The 16,928-nt window shown below is 43.6% G+C and overlaps 1 protein-coding gene across 1 annotated transcript in view; it reads left to right on the top strand.

Moving 5' to 3' along the window:
• Positions 1-11,403, top strand: part of SLC25A33 (solute carrier family 25 member 33) — a gene marked incomplete at its 5' end in the record, with an annotated part of 27,629 nt that extends 16,226 nt beyond the window's left edge. The window contains 4 exon segments of the mRNA XM_014586586.1: positions 1,696-1,796; positions 5,787-5,853; positions 9,869-10,149; positions 11,145-11,403. Of these exon segments, the coding sequence (XP_014442072.1) occupies positions 1,696-1,796; positions 5,787-5,853; positions 9,869-10,149; positions 11,145-11,347 (652 nt within the window).
• Between the last annotated feature and the right edge of the window lie 5,525 nt (positions 11,404-16,928).

The raw sequence follows: 16,928 nt of genomic DNA, 5'->3' as shown, positions 1-16,928 counted from the left end.
AGACAGAAAGCGAGAAATCACCCCCCGGGGGATGGCCATGCTACAATCCCTTCTCCGTTCTCCTCTCGGGATCTTGGGCATGCACACACATGCGCCCGGCATGAGTTTAAGCCACCGGGTCCGGGACTTTAACTACGGTCGACTACATGGGAGTCCAGTGACATAGCCATTACGCTAACTGCTGATTCCTCAAGTAGACTTATTTAAGAATTATTTTTTGTTTAATTTTATCTATTATTATTATTATTATTATTATTAATGTGACCAGAGAGAGAGAGAAGAAAATGAGAAAGCAAACTGCCAGATCTGGGACTTGAACCATGATTAACTATGTGGGAGTCCAGCACCTTAGCCACTAAGCCACCAGTCAGTCCCTCAAATAGACTTTAAAGAGAACTAAGCCCTGTAACAAAAATGAGAATGTAGTTTTACATAAGGTGAATTCCAAGAACTTAATACAATTCTTTCAGATCAGTGCTTCAGTTTAGAACAAATTACCTGGTGATATTAGAAAAATGCAGATTCTTATTAAATCTTTTTTATTTCTTAAGAATTTATAATGTGTGTATAACCTATTTAAAAATAGAAAGTACTAGCCTGTGAGGTAATAATTTGTTATTAGTCAATGGTAAATGTGCTGCATATGTGTCGTAAAAAAAACAGGGTAAGAGTCCTGTCTGCCTTCAGGCAGAAAGATAATATGGCAATAATCCTATTAATCTGATACAGCTTCCTGGCTTCTGCCCTCATTTAGAACAACAGGATTTAGGAGAAAAAGAACACCTGTTTCATAACACAGTGATCAGTGGTGAAGATCCTAAGTTGAAAATTTTTTTAATGATTGATCCATTGCCAGCAGGAGAAGGCACCATTTCCTGGCAGGCTGGTGCTAGAGCAGGGAAAATCCCAAGTAGCCCCAACAGGAGGAAGGACAGGAGGAAAAGCAGATGAGAAGAGAAGCCCAGAGGGCCAGGCAGAGGGCCACTTCTACAGTGTCGCTTTGCAGTGCCGGCTCCTGGGGCAGAGAGCCCTTTACGAAAGCACTGTACAGTGACTGTTCTTGTGTGATCCCGAGTCATCCCACAGCAGCCCAAGTTATATTTGACCTGCTCATTTGGGGGTAAGGCAGAGTGTAAGTGTCATAAATTTTAGAAATAATGCAACTTTGGGGCCAACAGGTGGCATGGTGGTTAGGGGTGGACTCCCACATGGCTTACCACAGTTCGAGTTCTGCTTTCTCACTTTCTCTCTCTCACTCTGTCCGTCACTGGTCAAATTAAAACCAACCAATAAACAAATAAATAAGTAAATGAAGTTAAATAAAATAATTATTTAAAAAGAAATAATTTAACTTTTAAAAGTTACAATGTATGTTGGTTCGTAAAAAATGCACATTTATCTAGGGTGAACAATATAAAAGGACTTTATGTATATATTTTTTTCTTGAACCAAAAATTCATTTTCCTCAGTTATTTTGAGCACCTCTGTCATCACTAAATAATTTCTGGAGGGGCCAGGAAGAACTTCCTGGAGCACCCATCACAGGTTTTGGTTTTAGTACAGGTGAGGTCAAGTTGTGGATTATGTGGACTTCTCAACCCTATTTTCCTTAATTTTCCAGGTACTTCAGAAGACCGAGTGTATTTTATAGTGCCGTGATGACTTCTTGATAGCGTTCTCTCTTTCTTCTAACAGGGCTGTGTACTTTGCATGTTACTCCAAAGCCAAAGAGCAGTTTAATGGCATCTTCGTGCCTAATAGCAATACCGTGCACATTTTCTCAGCTGGCTCTGCAGGTATGTCACCCTAGTGAGTGCAGTGAGAGTCCCTTGCTTTCCTGAAGCACGTGTTGTGCCAGAGAGTGTTTTGCAGAAATTAGAAGTTAGCTCCCTGCTTGTTTTTCACTTAACATTTTTTTCCTAATACTTCATGTTAGAATTTACACAATATATAGAACAGTCCGTAACTTGATTTCAATGTCTTCGACCACTAAAAAGCTTTTTATTCTCCCTTAAAAAGTATGTGTTTTCACACATATTTCTCTTAAAGGAGTGTTATTGGGCTTTTCATATCTTTTTGTTTGCCTATTATTTTCTGAAGTTAGGACTGTTTTCTTTGTGATTCTCTGTGGGGTTGAGCATAACCTGTGTACAGTTGGCATCTCTGTCCTTCACAACTGGATGGTACAATGAGGGCCCGGGCTTGTAGCGGAGTTAATTCTGTAGGGTTAGTGACAGTTCTTAGAGTTCCTGTTTTCTCTCTCTCTCTTCTCTTTTCTTTTTTCTTTTTTTTAAGATTTTTGCTATAGAGTGTGTGGGCTTGCCAGAGAGGAGAAAGATAGAGACAGAAAGGTGGGGATGGCCATGCCGCAATCCCTTCTCCATTCTCCTCTCTAGATTTTGGGCACACGTGCAAATGCACCTAGCCTGATTTTCAAGCCACTAGGTTCAGGACTCAAACTGTGGTCGGTCACGGGGAAATCCAGCCACCTTAACACCACACCATCTGCTCGCCCTCCTCCTGTCCTCTTTGGAGGGAATCATTTTACTTACTCCAGAAAATGCATAGCCGACTTTTCTTTTTTAAATATTTATCTTCATTTATCATCTTTTTTTTTTTTTTTTAATTTGCTACAGGGCACATGTGCTTACCAGAGAGTAAGGGAGACAGTGAGAAAGCAAGCCACCAGGTCTGGAATTCAAACTCAGTTGGCCGTGTGAGCCCCCCAGCCCCCATGCCACCTGGCCTCATAGCAGGACTTTTACTCATGAAGTATGTAGCAGAAAACAAGGACATGTTTTTTTTTTTTTCTTTTTTTCTTAAGTTTTTTGTTTGTTGTTTTTTTTGTTTGTTTGTTTGTTTGTTTTTGGGTGTTTTTTTTTTTTTTTGCCTTAGTGCACATGCACTTTCAGGGGAGATGGCTACACCAGAATTCCTTCTCCTCAGTTCTCCTCTCAAGATTTTGGGCATGTATGCATATGTGCCTGACTTGATTTTCAAGCTTTCAGGTCCAGGACTTAAACCATGGTCAGCCATGTAGGAATCCAGTGCCTTAACCACTATGTCAACTGTTGACTCAGACTTGTAGATTTCTAAAAGATGGCTCTCTCCTCCCGTTTCCTCTTCTCCCTTTCCCTTCCCTTCCCCTCTCCTCTTGTCCTCTCCCCCTCTCCTCCCCTCCCCTGCCATGTGTGTACTTGCCGGAGACACAAAAATGAGAAAATACTTCACATTTCACATGAAGCACGATCACACCAAATCCCTTCTCTTTCATCCTTTCCTCCTCAGGATTTGACCATGCACACACATGTACCCAGTGTTTTTTCAAACCTCTGGATCTGGGATCTGAACTGTGCAGTAAGCCAAGTAGAATATAGCCACCTTAACCATAAAGCCATGGACTGGCCCAAGACTCTCTTTCTGTAGACTTTTATATCTATTTAAATAGAGAGCTATTTTAGAGAACTTAAATTGGCATTTTATGAAAAATTTCTGCCTTTTGCCAGCCTGTAAAGTATATATACCAGTTTTAGTATGCCTTTGTTATTAAAATAAAAGTACTAGCAACCCATCTGAATATTTATAGATGATCATTTCTGGACCCTGGATAGAAAGTAATGTTAAACAAAACTGCTTCACCCAAGAAAGGCATTTCTACTTAACGTGGACCTCTGGGGAGGAAATGTGGTATTCCAAAACAGGTCAGTCTTCACTTGCGAGGCCAATAGTGAGTGAGTTAGCCATAAGCTAAAAGCTACTAATCAGGTCCAACCAGTGGGGTGGTTAAGGCAGCTGGATCCCAAGTGGCCAACGATGTGATTCAAGTCCCAGACCCAGTGACTTGAAAAACACACAGGGCACGTAGGTATGCATGCCCAAAATCTGGAGAGGAGAATAAAGGAAAAGGGATTACGGTATGGCCATCCCCCCCTGGATAATGCTTTCTCAACTTCCCCTGCCCCTTATCTCTAGTGAATGCACAGATCCTATAGCAAAATTTTAAAAATAAATAAAAATCAAAGCTATTAATCAATTTTATAACTTTTGCAAAATTAACTTAGTTGAACCCTTGGTAAATAGAGAGGAGCTACTTCATATGCGGATCACCATAGTGGGTTTTGTGTGTTTAGTTGGTCTGAAATGATTACCAGTGTTAGGATGGGAAAGGCTTAGTAGACTCTCTTTTTTGAGAGGTTTTTGCTATAGAGCATGTGTGTTCGCCAGAAAGACACAGAGAGTCAGAGGTACAGAAAGTGAGAAATCCCCCCCTCAGGGGGGACAGCCACTCTGCAATCCCTTCTCCTCCATTCTCCTCCCGGGATCTTGGGCATGCACGCACACGTGCCAACATGCGTTTAAACCACCAGGTCTGGGACTCGAACCGCGGTTGACTACATGGGAGTCCAGTGACATAGCCATTACGCCATCTGCTGGTCCCAATAGTCTCTCTTAAAAAAATTAAATTTAGGGCCGACAGGTGGCCTGGTGGTTAAGGGCACTGGACTCCCAGGTAGCCGACCGTGGTTCAAGTTCTGGACCTGGCGACTTGCTTGCTTTCTCACTTTTTCTTTCTCTCTCATTCTGTCCCTCTCTGGTCAAATTAAAATCAATAAGTAAAGTTAAAAAAGAAAAAATGAAACTTAAAAAAAAAAAAACACTTAAATTTCAGGACCAATAGAGGGCATAATGGTTATGTCTCTGGACTCCCATATAGTTGACTGTGGTTCAAGTCACAGACCCAGTGGTGTCAAAGTCATGCTGGGTGCATGTGTGTGGGGGCCCAGGATCCTGAGAGGAGAATGGAGAAGGAATTGCAATGTGGTCATCCCCCCGTGGGGTGATTTTTCACTTTTTGTTTCCCCATAGAGCATACATGCCCTATAGCAAAAATCTCTCTAAAAAAAAAAGAAAGAAAGAAAGAAAAACTTAAACTTCAGGGCCAGCAGGTGATGTGGTGGACTCCCATGTGGTCGACCACAGTTCGAGTCCTGAACCCAGTGGCGTGAAATTCATACCAGACATGCGCGCATACAGGCCCAAAATCCCTAGAGGGGAGTGGACAAGACAGGATTTCAGCGTGGCCTTCTGCCCTTGGAGGGTGATTTCTTGCTTTCTGTCTTTCTATCTTTCTGTCTCACCAGTGAGGGCATATACCCTACAGCAAAAAAATATTCTCTCAAAAAAATTTTTTTTTTCAATTTTGTGAAACAGGTTCTTGTATTTCCAAGTATAGATTCAAATAGAGACTAGTTCCTTCTATCCCATGATAGGTATAGAAGCGCCTTGTAGATTAGTAACTTTTTCAAACAATTTCCATATCTGAAGGTTATCAAGTTTCACGATAGTTGATTATTTACCACAGCAGTTATGTTAGCAGAAATGTCAACAGCACCACCCAGAGGTTGAAAAGACTAGAAACTTGAGAGATTTCCTAAGATCCAACAGAACCGATAGATGTTTCCGGTTAGGGAACTAAAGCTTCCATCTGCAGTATAGAAAAGTAACTGCTTCCTATTCACCATTTTATTAAGTTATTAAAACCCTGATTTCAAAGTTTATTGTGCAATTTAGACACCTTTTTTTTTTTAAGCAAGTTTATTGAAAGTGTACCGTGTAGACCATTCCATAAATGGAGCAACCACATGAGGGGTGGTGAACAGAGGACGGGCAGAGCTGTTGACTGAGCAGAGATAGACGGGCCACCACACAGGCAGGGCAGCCCAACACCTTCGGTAAGCATTGACTGTGTTCAGTGATGAGTATTTCTGGGTTTCTTGTTCTTCCAGCTTTTGTCACAAATTCCTTAATGAATCCTATATGGATGGTTAAAACCCGGATGCAGCTAGAACGGAAGTAAGTAATTAATTGTTCGTTCTACAATAGAATTCTTGGGGTTGTGTTTTTTTGTTTGTTTGTTTGTTTGTTTTTGCTTTGCTCAGTTCCAGCTATGGATTGAGATATATAGAGTCCTCAGCCATTCCCCTGCTTTTTCTTTCTGCATCTAAACACAGATAGAAATGCTGCTTGTTTTGAGATTTGTACTGGAAGTACTGTGGGTGACAGAACCAGCAGGGAAAGCAAGGACAGGCTCGGGTTTGTGGTCCCTGGTCTGTAGTCCTGACTTCCTTCTCAGATAGTCATGGCTTTCTGTTCTTCGCTTCCCCCACCCCCGTTGGAAAGCCTCTGTTCAAATGAGAAGGTGCCAAAAAACGACAGGACAGTAAATACCTTCAGGCCTCAGAAGAGGAATTTTGATCTCCAAGGCCCTCAGATGTACTCGATTTCTACCCGGAAACTCTAGCCCATGGCTCTGAACTTTCCTTTTTTGCCCTGGATTTTTTTGGCAGCCTGGTGGAACCTGCAGGCTCTTTTTAGAATAATGGTTTTTGAAGCACTCATTAGATTATAGAAAGCAATCATTAGAATACGATGATCAATGTTCAAAACTTGGTGATGTATTGATAGTTGTTTGCTACTTTAACATATTCATAATGAGATCTAGCAGCCGTCAAGTAACTGCCACAGTCTCAAATATCACAATGTTCTGTGATACGTGTGATAAATGTAATGTGATAGAAAAATATTTCTATTTGTGCAAAATCACAGATTAGCAACACTTCTGTGGCTTTTTAGATATTCAAATGAAGGAATGCAAGTTTCCGTTAGAGATCAGAGTTAAAGATATCATTTTCCCAAAGTTCAAGGAACTGCCTAAAGAAGGATTCTAAGAACTGTGCGTTACTATACTGCTTAGAAATGTGCTGTACTGGAAATTTCCAGCAGGCCAGTCTGGCTTTGAGCTGCCTCTAAGGAAAGGAGGTGAGAGGTCAAGAATGCCTCTGGAGTCTGCCTTTGCTCTGTAACGACCCTGATGGCCTCTGCACTGGCCTTAGATGCCAGGTTCCTCCAGTCTGCTCCCTGAAAGCGCCCTCTGAAAAGCACATCAGGGCCAGTCATTCGAACAGATCCTTTGCTCAGAAGTCTTTGATGAGTTGTGGTTACTCTTAGGATAAAATCCTAACTCCTTAGCTCAGCATCCAGTGATCCTTCACAATTTTCCAGAAGTGTCACGTGCTCCTGCATCCTTCTCCTGAGTGTGCTGTCTCCCACCAGAGCCCCTTCCCCTCCTTGGTCACGCTGACACCTCCTTGTGCTTCTGCTTCAGCCTCCTGAACAGACTCTCCTGGAAGCCTTTGGTTCACGATCCCGATAGTGAGGATAGTGACCTAATAGCATGTCTGTTTAGCAGTGGAAAGATGTAACAGTCAGTTGAGACCCTTTATTTGCATTATTTTATTTCCATTTTTATTACCAGAGAGTACATATGCTCACCGGAGAAAGAGAGGGAGACAGAGAAAGAAGGCGCCCTCCAGTGAGGTGTGGTCATATCATAATACTTCCTGAATTTCTCCATCCCATCAGGACTTGGGGCACACATCCACCCGCATGCATTTCAAGCCACCCATGCTGAGATATGCACCACTGTCAGCCATGTGCAGTCCAGCTCCCCGCACACAGTGCTTACCCACTGTGCTGCAGTATTGGCCTCAATACATGCATTTGGGGCAGGGGGGGGTGAGAGTTTTTTGCTATAGGCACATGTGCTCGCCAGAAAGAGATAGACAGAAAGTGAGAAATCACCCCCCCAGGGGGAATGGCCATGCCACAATCCCTTCTTCATTCTCGTCTCGGGATCTTAGGCACACATGCACAAGCGCCTGGCATGAGTTTAAGCCACTGGGTCCAGGACTCAAACCACAGTCAACTACGTGGGAGTCCAGTGACATGGCCATTACGACAGCTGCTGGTCCCAATATATGCATTCCTTTATATCTCCCTAGTAATGATGGTACTCAGGACCTTTTGGAACTTTAGTTAGGTCCTGTTAACACTTGTCCCTGAGTGATGAATAAGCATTGTGTGTACTAGTGTGTGTACATGTGTGTGCTAGTCATTAGGAAGCAGGGACTAAGCCATGCCTCATAAGACATATACCCTGTCTTCTACCTTTACAGAAAATAAAGAGAAGTAGAGTCTGGGGGACAAGGGTCCTGAAATGCAACCAGACCCTGAGGATCCCTATGCAGTCTAGGCAGGGCACGGAGAGATACGATCTTAGAAGAAGAGCCAGGTGGGCAGCAGGGAAGAATGCTTGAGGCAGAGAGAACGTGTATAAAAAAATCTTAGGGCAAGAAGTGAGAGCCTAAGGCGGGAGGTGTGGGTTTGCACTGCAAGAGCATGCTGCAGGAGGGAATATAGATGAGGCTGGGGAAACAGGGCCGGCTCCTCGAAGGACCTGGAAAGGACTTTGGAGTTGGGCCTTCAGGGTAGTAGAAGCCATTATAGCCGTGGTTCTCAGTGGGAAAAAAACAGAGATTTTACCCTCCAGAGAACATCTGGCAAAGTTTGGAGACATTGAAAAAAAATGGAAATGTGTGTGTTTGTATATTTTTTTTCCAGTTTTTGCTATAGGACATGTGTGCTTGCTAGTGACAGATGGAGGGAGGGAAAGAAAGTCACCCCCCCGCCCCAGGGAGATGGCTGTGGCTGTTCTCCTCTTGGGACTTGGGCACGTATGTACACACGCTTGGTGTGATTTTTTCAAGCCTCGGGTCCAGGACTGGAACTGTACAGTTGGCCATGTAGGATTCAGCGCTTTAACCTCTACACCAGCTGCTGGTCCTTTTACATATTTATTTATTTGTTTGTTGAGAGAGATAGAGACAGAGAGAGAGACGGGCACCCCAACGAGATCTTCACTCCGTGGTCCATAGCCACCCTTAGCCAGGGTCATTGGTGTGAGGTGTGCACCAGCGTGTACAGGGAAGCCATCCGACCTCAGCGTGCTGGAGCTTTGCCTTGCTGCTATGCCATCATGATGGGCTTGGGGGCCCCTTCTTTAGTTTTCACAACTTAGATGCGGGGTGCTTCTGCATCCGAGGTATAAAGAGGCCACGGATGCGGCTGAACACCCTACAGTGCACGGGCCAGCCCCTCCTTCCCAAACGGGAGATTATCTCACCTCAGCTGCCAGTAGTGCCAAGATTAGAGGCTTTTAAGTAGGTACTTGGCAGCATGGATTTGTATTAGAAAGGTCACTCTGGCGAGGGTGTGGGAATGGCCTCTGTGTAGACAGGATAAAGGAGGGACAGAGGCCAGTGGAGACGAACTGTAGCTGAAGGAATCTTGGGCGTGTGACCAGCCTGAGCACAACCATCCAAGGGCCCACCCACTGCCTTGTAGCAGGCGGTTTATAAATACCGTCTGTCGTGAGATGGGAACGTCTAGGCCTAAGGCTTTTTTGTTATTTTACAATCTATATAATTTTAGAAATTAGAGATAATGGAATCCAGATACACACCATTTGGAGACTAGAGTGATAAGAAAGAACACCTGTACTCAACCTGTCAGAATGTTGGTGAATTTTTTGAAAACATTTGTATCATCCCTGTAACTACGTATGTAACTTTGTCCTACTTCCCACTTCAGCTCTCCTCCATGTCACTGCAGCCAGAAGTGTTGTAATCTAGTATACTTATCTGTTCCTAGTTTTAGGTCATTTGGATTGTTTTTACCTTATCATAATTATTTTTTCTCTGTGGCAAACCTCGTCCTCCGTATAGCTCATTCTAAATGTCGGTCAAAGGCCATGAACATGTTATAACTGGAACAGATGCCTGCCAGGTGTCCCAGCTAGTTGACTTGGCCTCACAGTGGGCCAGGAGTCAGCTGACCACAATGCAAGGAAGACACATTTCTCCTGCCGTACAGCTCCTCTGTGTGGTCGGTGGTGGTCGTTTGTGGCTGGGGACGGCAGCCAGGCTCATCAGCGTGTCTTCTCATGCCTGTCATTGTTTCCTCTGTGCAGAGTGAGGGGCTCCAAGCAGATGAATACACTCCAGTGTGCCCGCTATGTTTACCGGACAGAAGGCATTCGTGGCTTCTATAGAGGATTAACTGCCTCATATGCTGGAATTTCAGAAACAATCATCTGTTTTGCTATTTATGAAAGTTTAAAGAAGTATCTGAAAGAAGCTCCACTAGCCTCTTCTGCAAACGGGACTGAGAAAAATTCCACAAATTTTTTTGGACTTATGGCAGCTGCTGCTATTTCTAAGGGATGTGCCTCCTGTATTGCTTATCCACACGGTATGTTTTGCTTTCTGCTTCCCGAGCAGTAAGCCAACTCTGGTTTGTCATTTGTCCGTGTGTCTAGACCTCGGTAGCACAGGCTGGAACTCAAACGCCTGCACGGTAAGATGGCAGAATGGCCGAGTGCACGTGGTGGGCACTCCCTCTAACTCAGCGTCGGCTGCTTGTGGCTGAAACTTGCTGTGCAGACGTCAGGCCCTGGGGCGTTAAACTTCTTGTTGCTTCCAAAGATACAAAGAATCTAGGGTTTATTTAAAATTGCTTGAGTCAAAAAAATTATGTAGAAGCCAAACTTAAAATACTTCAGCACCCATTTTGAATGGGATGTCCTACTGACCTACTTTATGGGGGACAAAAGCTTAGTTCATGTACCATGAAAACAGATTTTGTTTTCCAAGCCTGCTGCATCGTCAGCTATGACAGTGGCACGTGGTCGGCCCAGTACCAGATATTGAGTCCCCATTGTTGCTGGGGCACTAAGCCAATCCCAGCAGGCATGTGGAATGGAGGCCAGTAATGCCTTTGGGGTCTAAGCTCTGTGAGGCAGGCTGAAGTATTTGGCTATGGGTGCCTGGTATTGAGGGCCAGATGGGCAATGGCTTAGGGAAGGAGGCAGTGGCTTATAAACTTGGAGGGATTCTAGGAGGAGTAGAAAGTAGAGGAGGACAAGAAAATAATTCCTGAGAGACATCGCCATGCTTAATGACAGTGTTTGCCTAATTGGAAGGAGAAAGCTATGAATTATTTTAAAATTAAGTCCCATTCAAACTAAGCTTTTTTAAATCATCTAAAAGTGACTCTACTTGTGGATGTGTAAATGTCCATTATTGCCCAATTTCCAGAGTTGCTAATTGTTCTCAAAAGAACTTAACTTTTCATTGCCCCAATAGAGCCAAAATGGCAAGTCACACGTGAACAGTTCTAAAGCTGTGGGCTTTGACTCCCTTCCCCATCGTATTCGTAGCATAAAACAGGTGTCTCTCTCTCCGCAGAAGTCATAAGGACACGGCTGCGGGAGGAAGGTACCAAGTACAAGTCTTTCATCCAGACGGCACGCCTGGTGTTCCGGGAGGAAGGTTACCTTGCCTTTTACAGAGGACTCTTTGCCCAGCTCATCCGGCAGATCCCAAATACTGCCATTGTGTTATCTACCTATGAGTTAATTGTGTACCTGTTAGAAGACCATGCTCAGTAATGAGCCAGAAAATTGTGCTCTAGAAGAATAAAACTGAAAAATTCTAGAGAATTTTTTTTCCATTGATGTGTGGAATGTTTGAGACTGAAACAGGAAAGGCCATGAAAATACCTGGCTCCTATCACCTATTGGACATTTCCTTTTGGATTCATGCTTTCTGGAAGGTTTAATTCATTAACGTTAATAGTTAATTACAACTTTTTTTTTTAACTTAAGATTCAGGATTAAGCAGCAACTAAATTAAATCATGCTATTTAATTTAAGTATACTTTTGGTTTGTGTCCTCTTTTATGTTCACTGTACTGCAGACTGTAGCTAAGGACGTAAGTATCCCAGTGAAACACACCCTAAAACACAGAGAAGAGCAGTAAGTCCAAGTACAGCTTTTTTCCTAGTGTGCTAGCTTTTTTCCTACTGTTGGACAGGGAAGCGTATCTTTTTTTTTTTCTTTCAAAGAGAGATTTTTGCTATAGGGTGCATGCACTTATCAGAGAGCCGGAGACAGAAAGTGAGAAATCACCCCCCAGGGGGATGGCCATGATGCAATCCATATCCTCTCGGGATTTTGGGCAGGCATGCACACCCAGTATGAGTTTTTAGCAGCCGGTCCAGGACTCGAACTGCAGATAACTACATGGGAGTCCGGTGACATAACCATTATGCCATCTTCTGGTCCCACATGTCACATTTTTAACACCACTGTGTGAACCAGGACAAACTTCTAGCTATTTTGCTTCTTTGTACATTTCCAATTTGTGCAGATTGGTAATCTAAGCTCTCAGGCTGCTGAGATCAAAGAAGTAAGCATAACTTTCTGACACTAAATTCTTTTTAATTCATTTTATTTCACCAGAAAGCAACAGAGTGAGAGAGAGAGAAAGAGAGAGAGAGAAAGTGAGAAAGCAAGCCGCCAGGTCCAGGGACTCAAACTGCAGTCTGCCATATGGGAGTCCAGTACCCTTAACCACCAAGCCACCTGCTGGCCCCTAAATTTTTTGGGGGAGAGGTTTTTACTATAGGGTGCATGCACTCACCAGAAAGACAGAGAGAGACAGAAAGCAGAAATCACCCCCCAGGGGGGATGGCCACACCGCAATCCCTTCTCCTCCATTCTTCTCTCGGGATCTTGGCCAGGCATGCACACGCTCCTGGAGTGAATTTAAGCCACCGGGTCCAGGACTCGAACTGTGGTCATCTACATGGGAGTCCAGCAACATAGCTATTACACCGACTACTGGTCCCTTTAAAGAATTATTTTATTTAACTTTAGTTATTCATTATTTATTCTGATTTGACCAGAGAGGGGAGAGAGAGAGAAAGTAAAAAAGCAAGCCACCAGGTTCAGGACTCAAACTGCAGTTGGCCATGTGGGAGTCCAGCAACCTTAACTACCACGCCATCTGCCGGCCCTCTGACACTAAATATTTTATGCAACAAATATTTATTTGAAGTTATCCTCTTCTCCCCTATTTTAGCCAAACACAAGAGTTTTAAAGAACTGTTACGTCAGTGGCCTCGTTCCTAGAAGTAATTCTGGAAGTTAAGCCTAGTTAAACCCAGGCACTTTGCGAGTATGTGGTAGGTATCCTTGCCTCCCAGGTTGTTTGTGAACATAGAATGATGAGTAATAGCCCTTCCCACTATGGTCTTTAACCCATTCTGGGATCTTTGCTATTGAAAACGGGAAGTAGGCCTGCAACCCCTTGGAGAGTTCACGTTTATTCTGACAGCAGACTCTGGTATTGTTTATATACTCTGGTTCAAAGTTTAAAAAAAAAAAATTTCTGGAATGTTACCCCTCATTTCTAAAGGAAATATAATGTGGGAGCAAAAAGTAATAAAGCCCAGCTTCTGCAGCATAGTAGTACTGGCACCCTGTAGTGCTGGAAGTCACATGGTGACTGCAGTTTGGACTGCTGGTCCACCAGCAAAAACAAACCAGTCAAACTCTCTGGTGCCCAGAATTGAGGAGCTGGAGGGCTGAGCCAAAGGGTATCGTGGTGTGACAAGACCCTGTCGGGTGCCTTCTTCTCCCTCTGTACTTGTAAAAACAAAGGGAAAAGAAGAATGAGACCAAAGGCAGAAAAAGGGAGTCTTCCATTCATTCTTTCACAGACACTTGAGTATAATGTATATCAAGGTTATTTTCCATCTGAACATTTAGGAAAATACTCTATTTTAATACCTGATGCATTGTAGTTCCAAATTCAACTGTAGATCCTCTGGAAAGGATCAGGGAAGGATATTTTCAAATCGTATTTAAATTGCATTTAATTTTGTTCACTTTTATAGTCGTAAGGGAAGTTGGTTGGTGTTCTTGAGTGCTTTTGTATAATTTGCTTCAACAGTTACCTATTTGGTCACTGAAAAAGTAATGGCCCATTTTGCATAGAAAAACACATTATGACTTTTACAATAACCCCATAGAGGTCAAAATGAGTAACTTCAGTTAAGGTTCAGTGCTTCTAGATGCACAATAGCAAAGTGGTATCTGTTAGCAACATCTATTTTAATATTCATTTAAAAATCTGATTATTTCTGGGCCAGTAGGCAGCATGGAGGTTAAGGCACTAGATCCCATATGACTGACTGCAGTTCAAGTCCTGGGCCCAGCAGGTTGAGAACGCACCAGGCAGATGTGTGTACATGCCCCAATTTTTTTTTTTTTTTTTTTTTAAGAGATTTTTGCTATAGGGTATGTGTACTCTCCAGAGGGAAAGCAAAAAATCACTCCCCAGGGTGGATGGCCACGTGCAATCCCTTCTCCAGTCACCTCAGAAGATTTTGGATGGGCACACATGCACATGCACCTGGCATGAGTCTGAAGTCATCGGGCCTGGGACTCGAACTACAGTTGACTGCATGAGAGTCCAGTGCTGCTGCTGGTCCCAATGTGCCTAAAATCCTGAAAGGAAATGGGACTTACAGTATGGCCATCCCCCATGGGAGTTGATTGTGTTTCTCTCCAGCAAACACACATGCCCTATAAGCAAAAACTATGGGGGAAAAAGAGTATTTTCTTAAGAGTTTACCTGATAGGAAGGCTAATAATTAGATTAATTTTCACTTACATTTTCTTGAAATCAATAAATTTGATGTTGACCAAGTATAATTCAGTTCTCTGGTTCTCCCACTCCAGGGCATTTAACTGAAAGAAACTTGAGCACCCAAAGTAGGAAGGAGGCAAGCAGGAAAGACATGTTTTATCTATAAAGGGGCCTATTGGATTTTTTAATTTTTTAATTATTTATTCATGATAGAATGCATGTTCACACATGAGAGCAAGAGAAATGAACTCCCTCCACAGAATCTGGTCATGCCCGGTTCCCTCCTAGTCCTCCAGCCCATCAGCTCTTGGGTACTCAGACATGCACCTGGCATGTTTCAGCCCGCCTGTGTGGAGTATTCGAACCTCTGTCGCCAAGTGGGACCTGGCTTCTCTTGAGCAGCCCGGTACCACTGCATCATGGAGCTCCATAGAGCTCACCCTGAATTTTAAAATGGGGAATATCAGTCTTTGAGCTGTTAATGAAGAAATTCCACGATTCATATCTCTTTTCCACAAACTTAGTCACTAGGATTTTTTTCTATTTAAGTAGTCACATATATGTATATGAATGTATGTGTACACACACACACACTATTGTAGGTATACCCAGTGTATACCAAGCACTATAAAGGCTGTAGGTATTTTCTCATTTAAATTAATTATTTTTGGGCAGTTTTTGCCTTATGACACATGCACTTGCTGGGTTGAGAGAGAGACACAGTGAGAGAGAAAGTGAGAAATCACCTCCCAAAAGGGGATGGCCACTCCACAATCCCTTCTCAATTCTCCTCCAGGACCTTGGACATGCACACACGCTTGGCGTGAGTTTGAAACCACGCGGTCCAGGATTTGAACAGCGATCAGCCATATGGGAATCCAGTGACGTAACCACTATGCCATCTGCTGGCCCCTTAAATTAATTTTGACAACCTTGTAAGTCAAGTATCATCTTTCACATTTTAACAAGAAAGGCGCAGAGGAATTAACATGACACGCTTGAAGTGATGCAGATATGAGTGTTAAAGTGATCCATAGTAGGTTTCTTCTACTACTTGCTGGATACATGAATAAAAAGCCAAGGGGATGTTTGAATCTGACCCCAGAGCCAAGATCTGGTAAACCATTCCATTCAGTTTTCTTAGGATTTCGAGTCCACAGGCAGTGTCTCTAACCAAGGTGTGCACGGGACAGGATGCCCACTTTGTCCGTGTAGGTTAGAGTCCTTTCTTGGAGTGGGACATAGGCAGATACCGAGTGATCCTTGGAATGGGACTACTGCATAATTCCACACATCTTGAGGGAGGCTGCACCTTTGCCTGCAGGCTGCCAATGTAAAGGCTTTTCGTTGTGATAACTACTTCCAAAAAGAGTTCCAGTACAGACTGTGGGTTTCACCTGTTTTCCCTGTTTTCTTTCACTTCTTTCCTAAGAAATGTGCATGATTAAAAAGGACTTGGACAGAATAATTGGCAACAGGAAACAGGTAACATTTGCTCCCAACCCATCAATGTCTACGGAAAATAACTCAAAATACTGGAAAAGTGGGAATGCTGAAACACATTTTGTGTAATTAATATTTTCTATTCACTTTTTAAAAACTAGCTTAGTTCAAATCAGTAATGAAACAAAAGTTAATCTTCCCTTCAAATCCCATCCCCTGAGGTAGTCAGTTTGCTCCAGTGCTAATCATTCTCAACTTCCTTCAAACGTTGGAGGGTATATTCAAACTTGGGTTGTCCAAAAACCCATGTGCATGTTGCTTTTTGAAAAGTGTATCATCCCTCCAGGCCAATACCTCTAGCTCTGCCATTGTTTCTGATAGTTTATTTTTGTTTTGTTTTGTTTTGTTTTGTTTGGAGAGGTTTGTTTTGTTTTGTTTTGTTTTGCCATAGGGTGTGTGCGCTCGCCAGACAGAGACAGAGACAGAAAGCGAGAAATCACCCCCACCGGAGGGGTGGCCACGCCGCAATCCCTTCTCCATTCTCCTCTCAGGATCTTGGGCACGCACACACATGCACCCTGCGTGAGTTTTAAGCCACCGGGTCCAGGACACGAACCGCGGTCTACTACATGGGAATCCAGCGACATAGCCATTACACTAACTGCTGGTCCCTCTTTCTGATAGTTTTATTATGTTCTGAGGTATGGCTTTCCTATGATTTTTTTCAATCTTGTCGCTCTCGATGGTCATGTTTCTGTAAGCTAATTTTTTTAACCATTGGAGTGGCTTAAACAGCTGCAAGCTGTAGCAAAACAACAATGGGTGCACAGGCCAGGTTTGACTAGACTTTGGAGAGAAAAGATTAGCGGGAGGAAAACACTGGTAACAAGCAATCGTGTACACCCAAGGTGCTCCCCTTAGTCGGGAGTTCCTGGCCCGGCTGGGGCGTAGGAAGGCGCCAGGCAGGGTTCTCGCGCTCGCTACTGCGCGCCGCCTTCCACCTCCGACCGCAGGGGGGCATGCCTGAGCCAGCGACGCGGCTTCCGCTGCCGCCCCGCCCACCCAGGCTCGCCCCGCGTCCCGATTGGCTG

This window comes from Tupaia chinensis, unplaced genomic scaffold (genome assembly GCF_000334495.1).
Source record: "Tupaia chinensis unplaced genomic scaffold, TupChi_1.0 Scaffold000146_1, whole genome shotgun sequence".
Classification (NCBI taxonomy): domain Eukaryota; kingdom Metazoa; phylum Chordata; class Mammalia; order Scandentia; family Tupaiidae; genus Tupaia; species Tupaia belangeri.
This window is presented reverse-complemented; position numbering and strand designations above follow the sequence as displayed.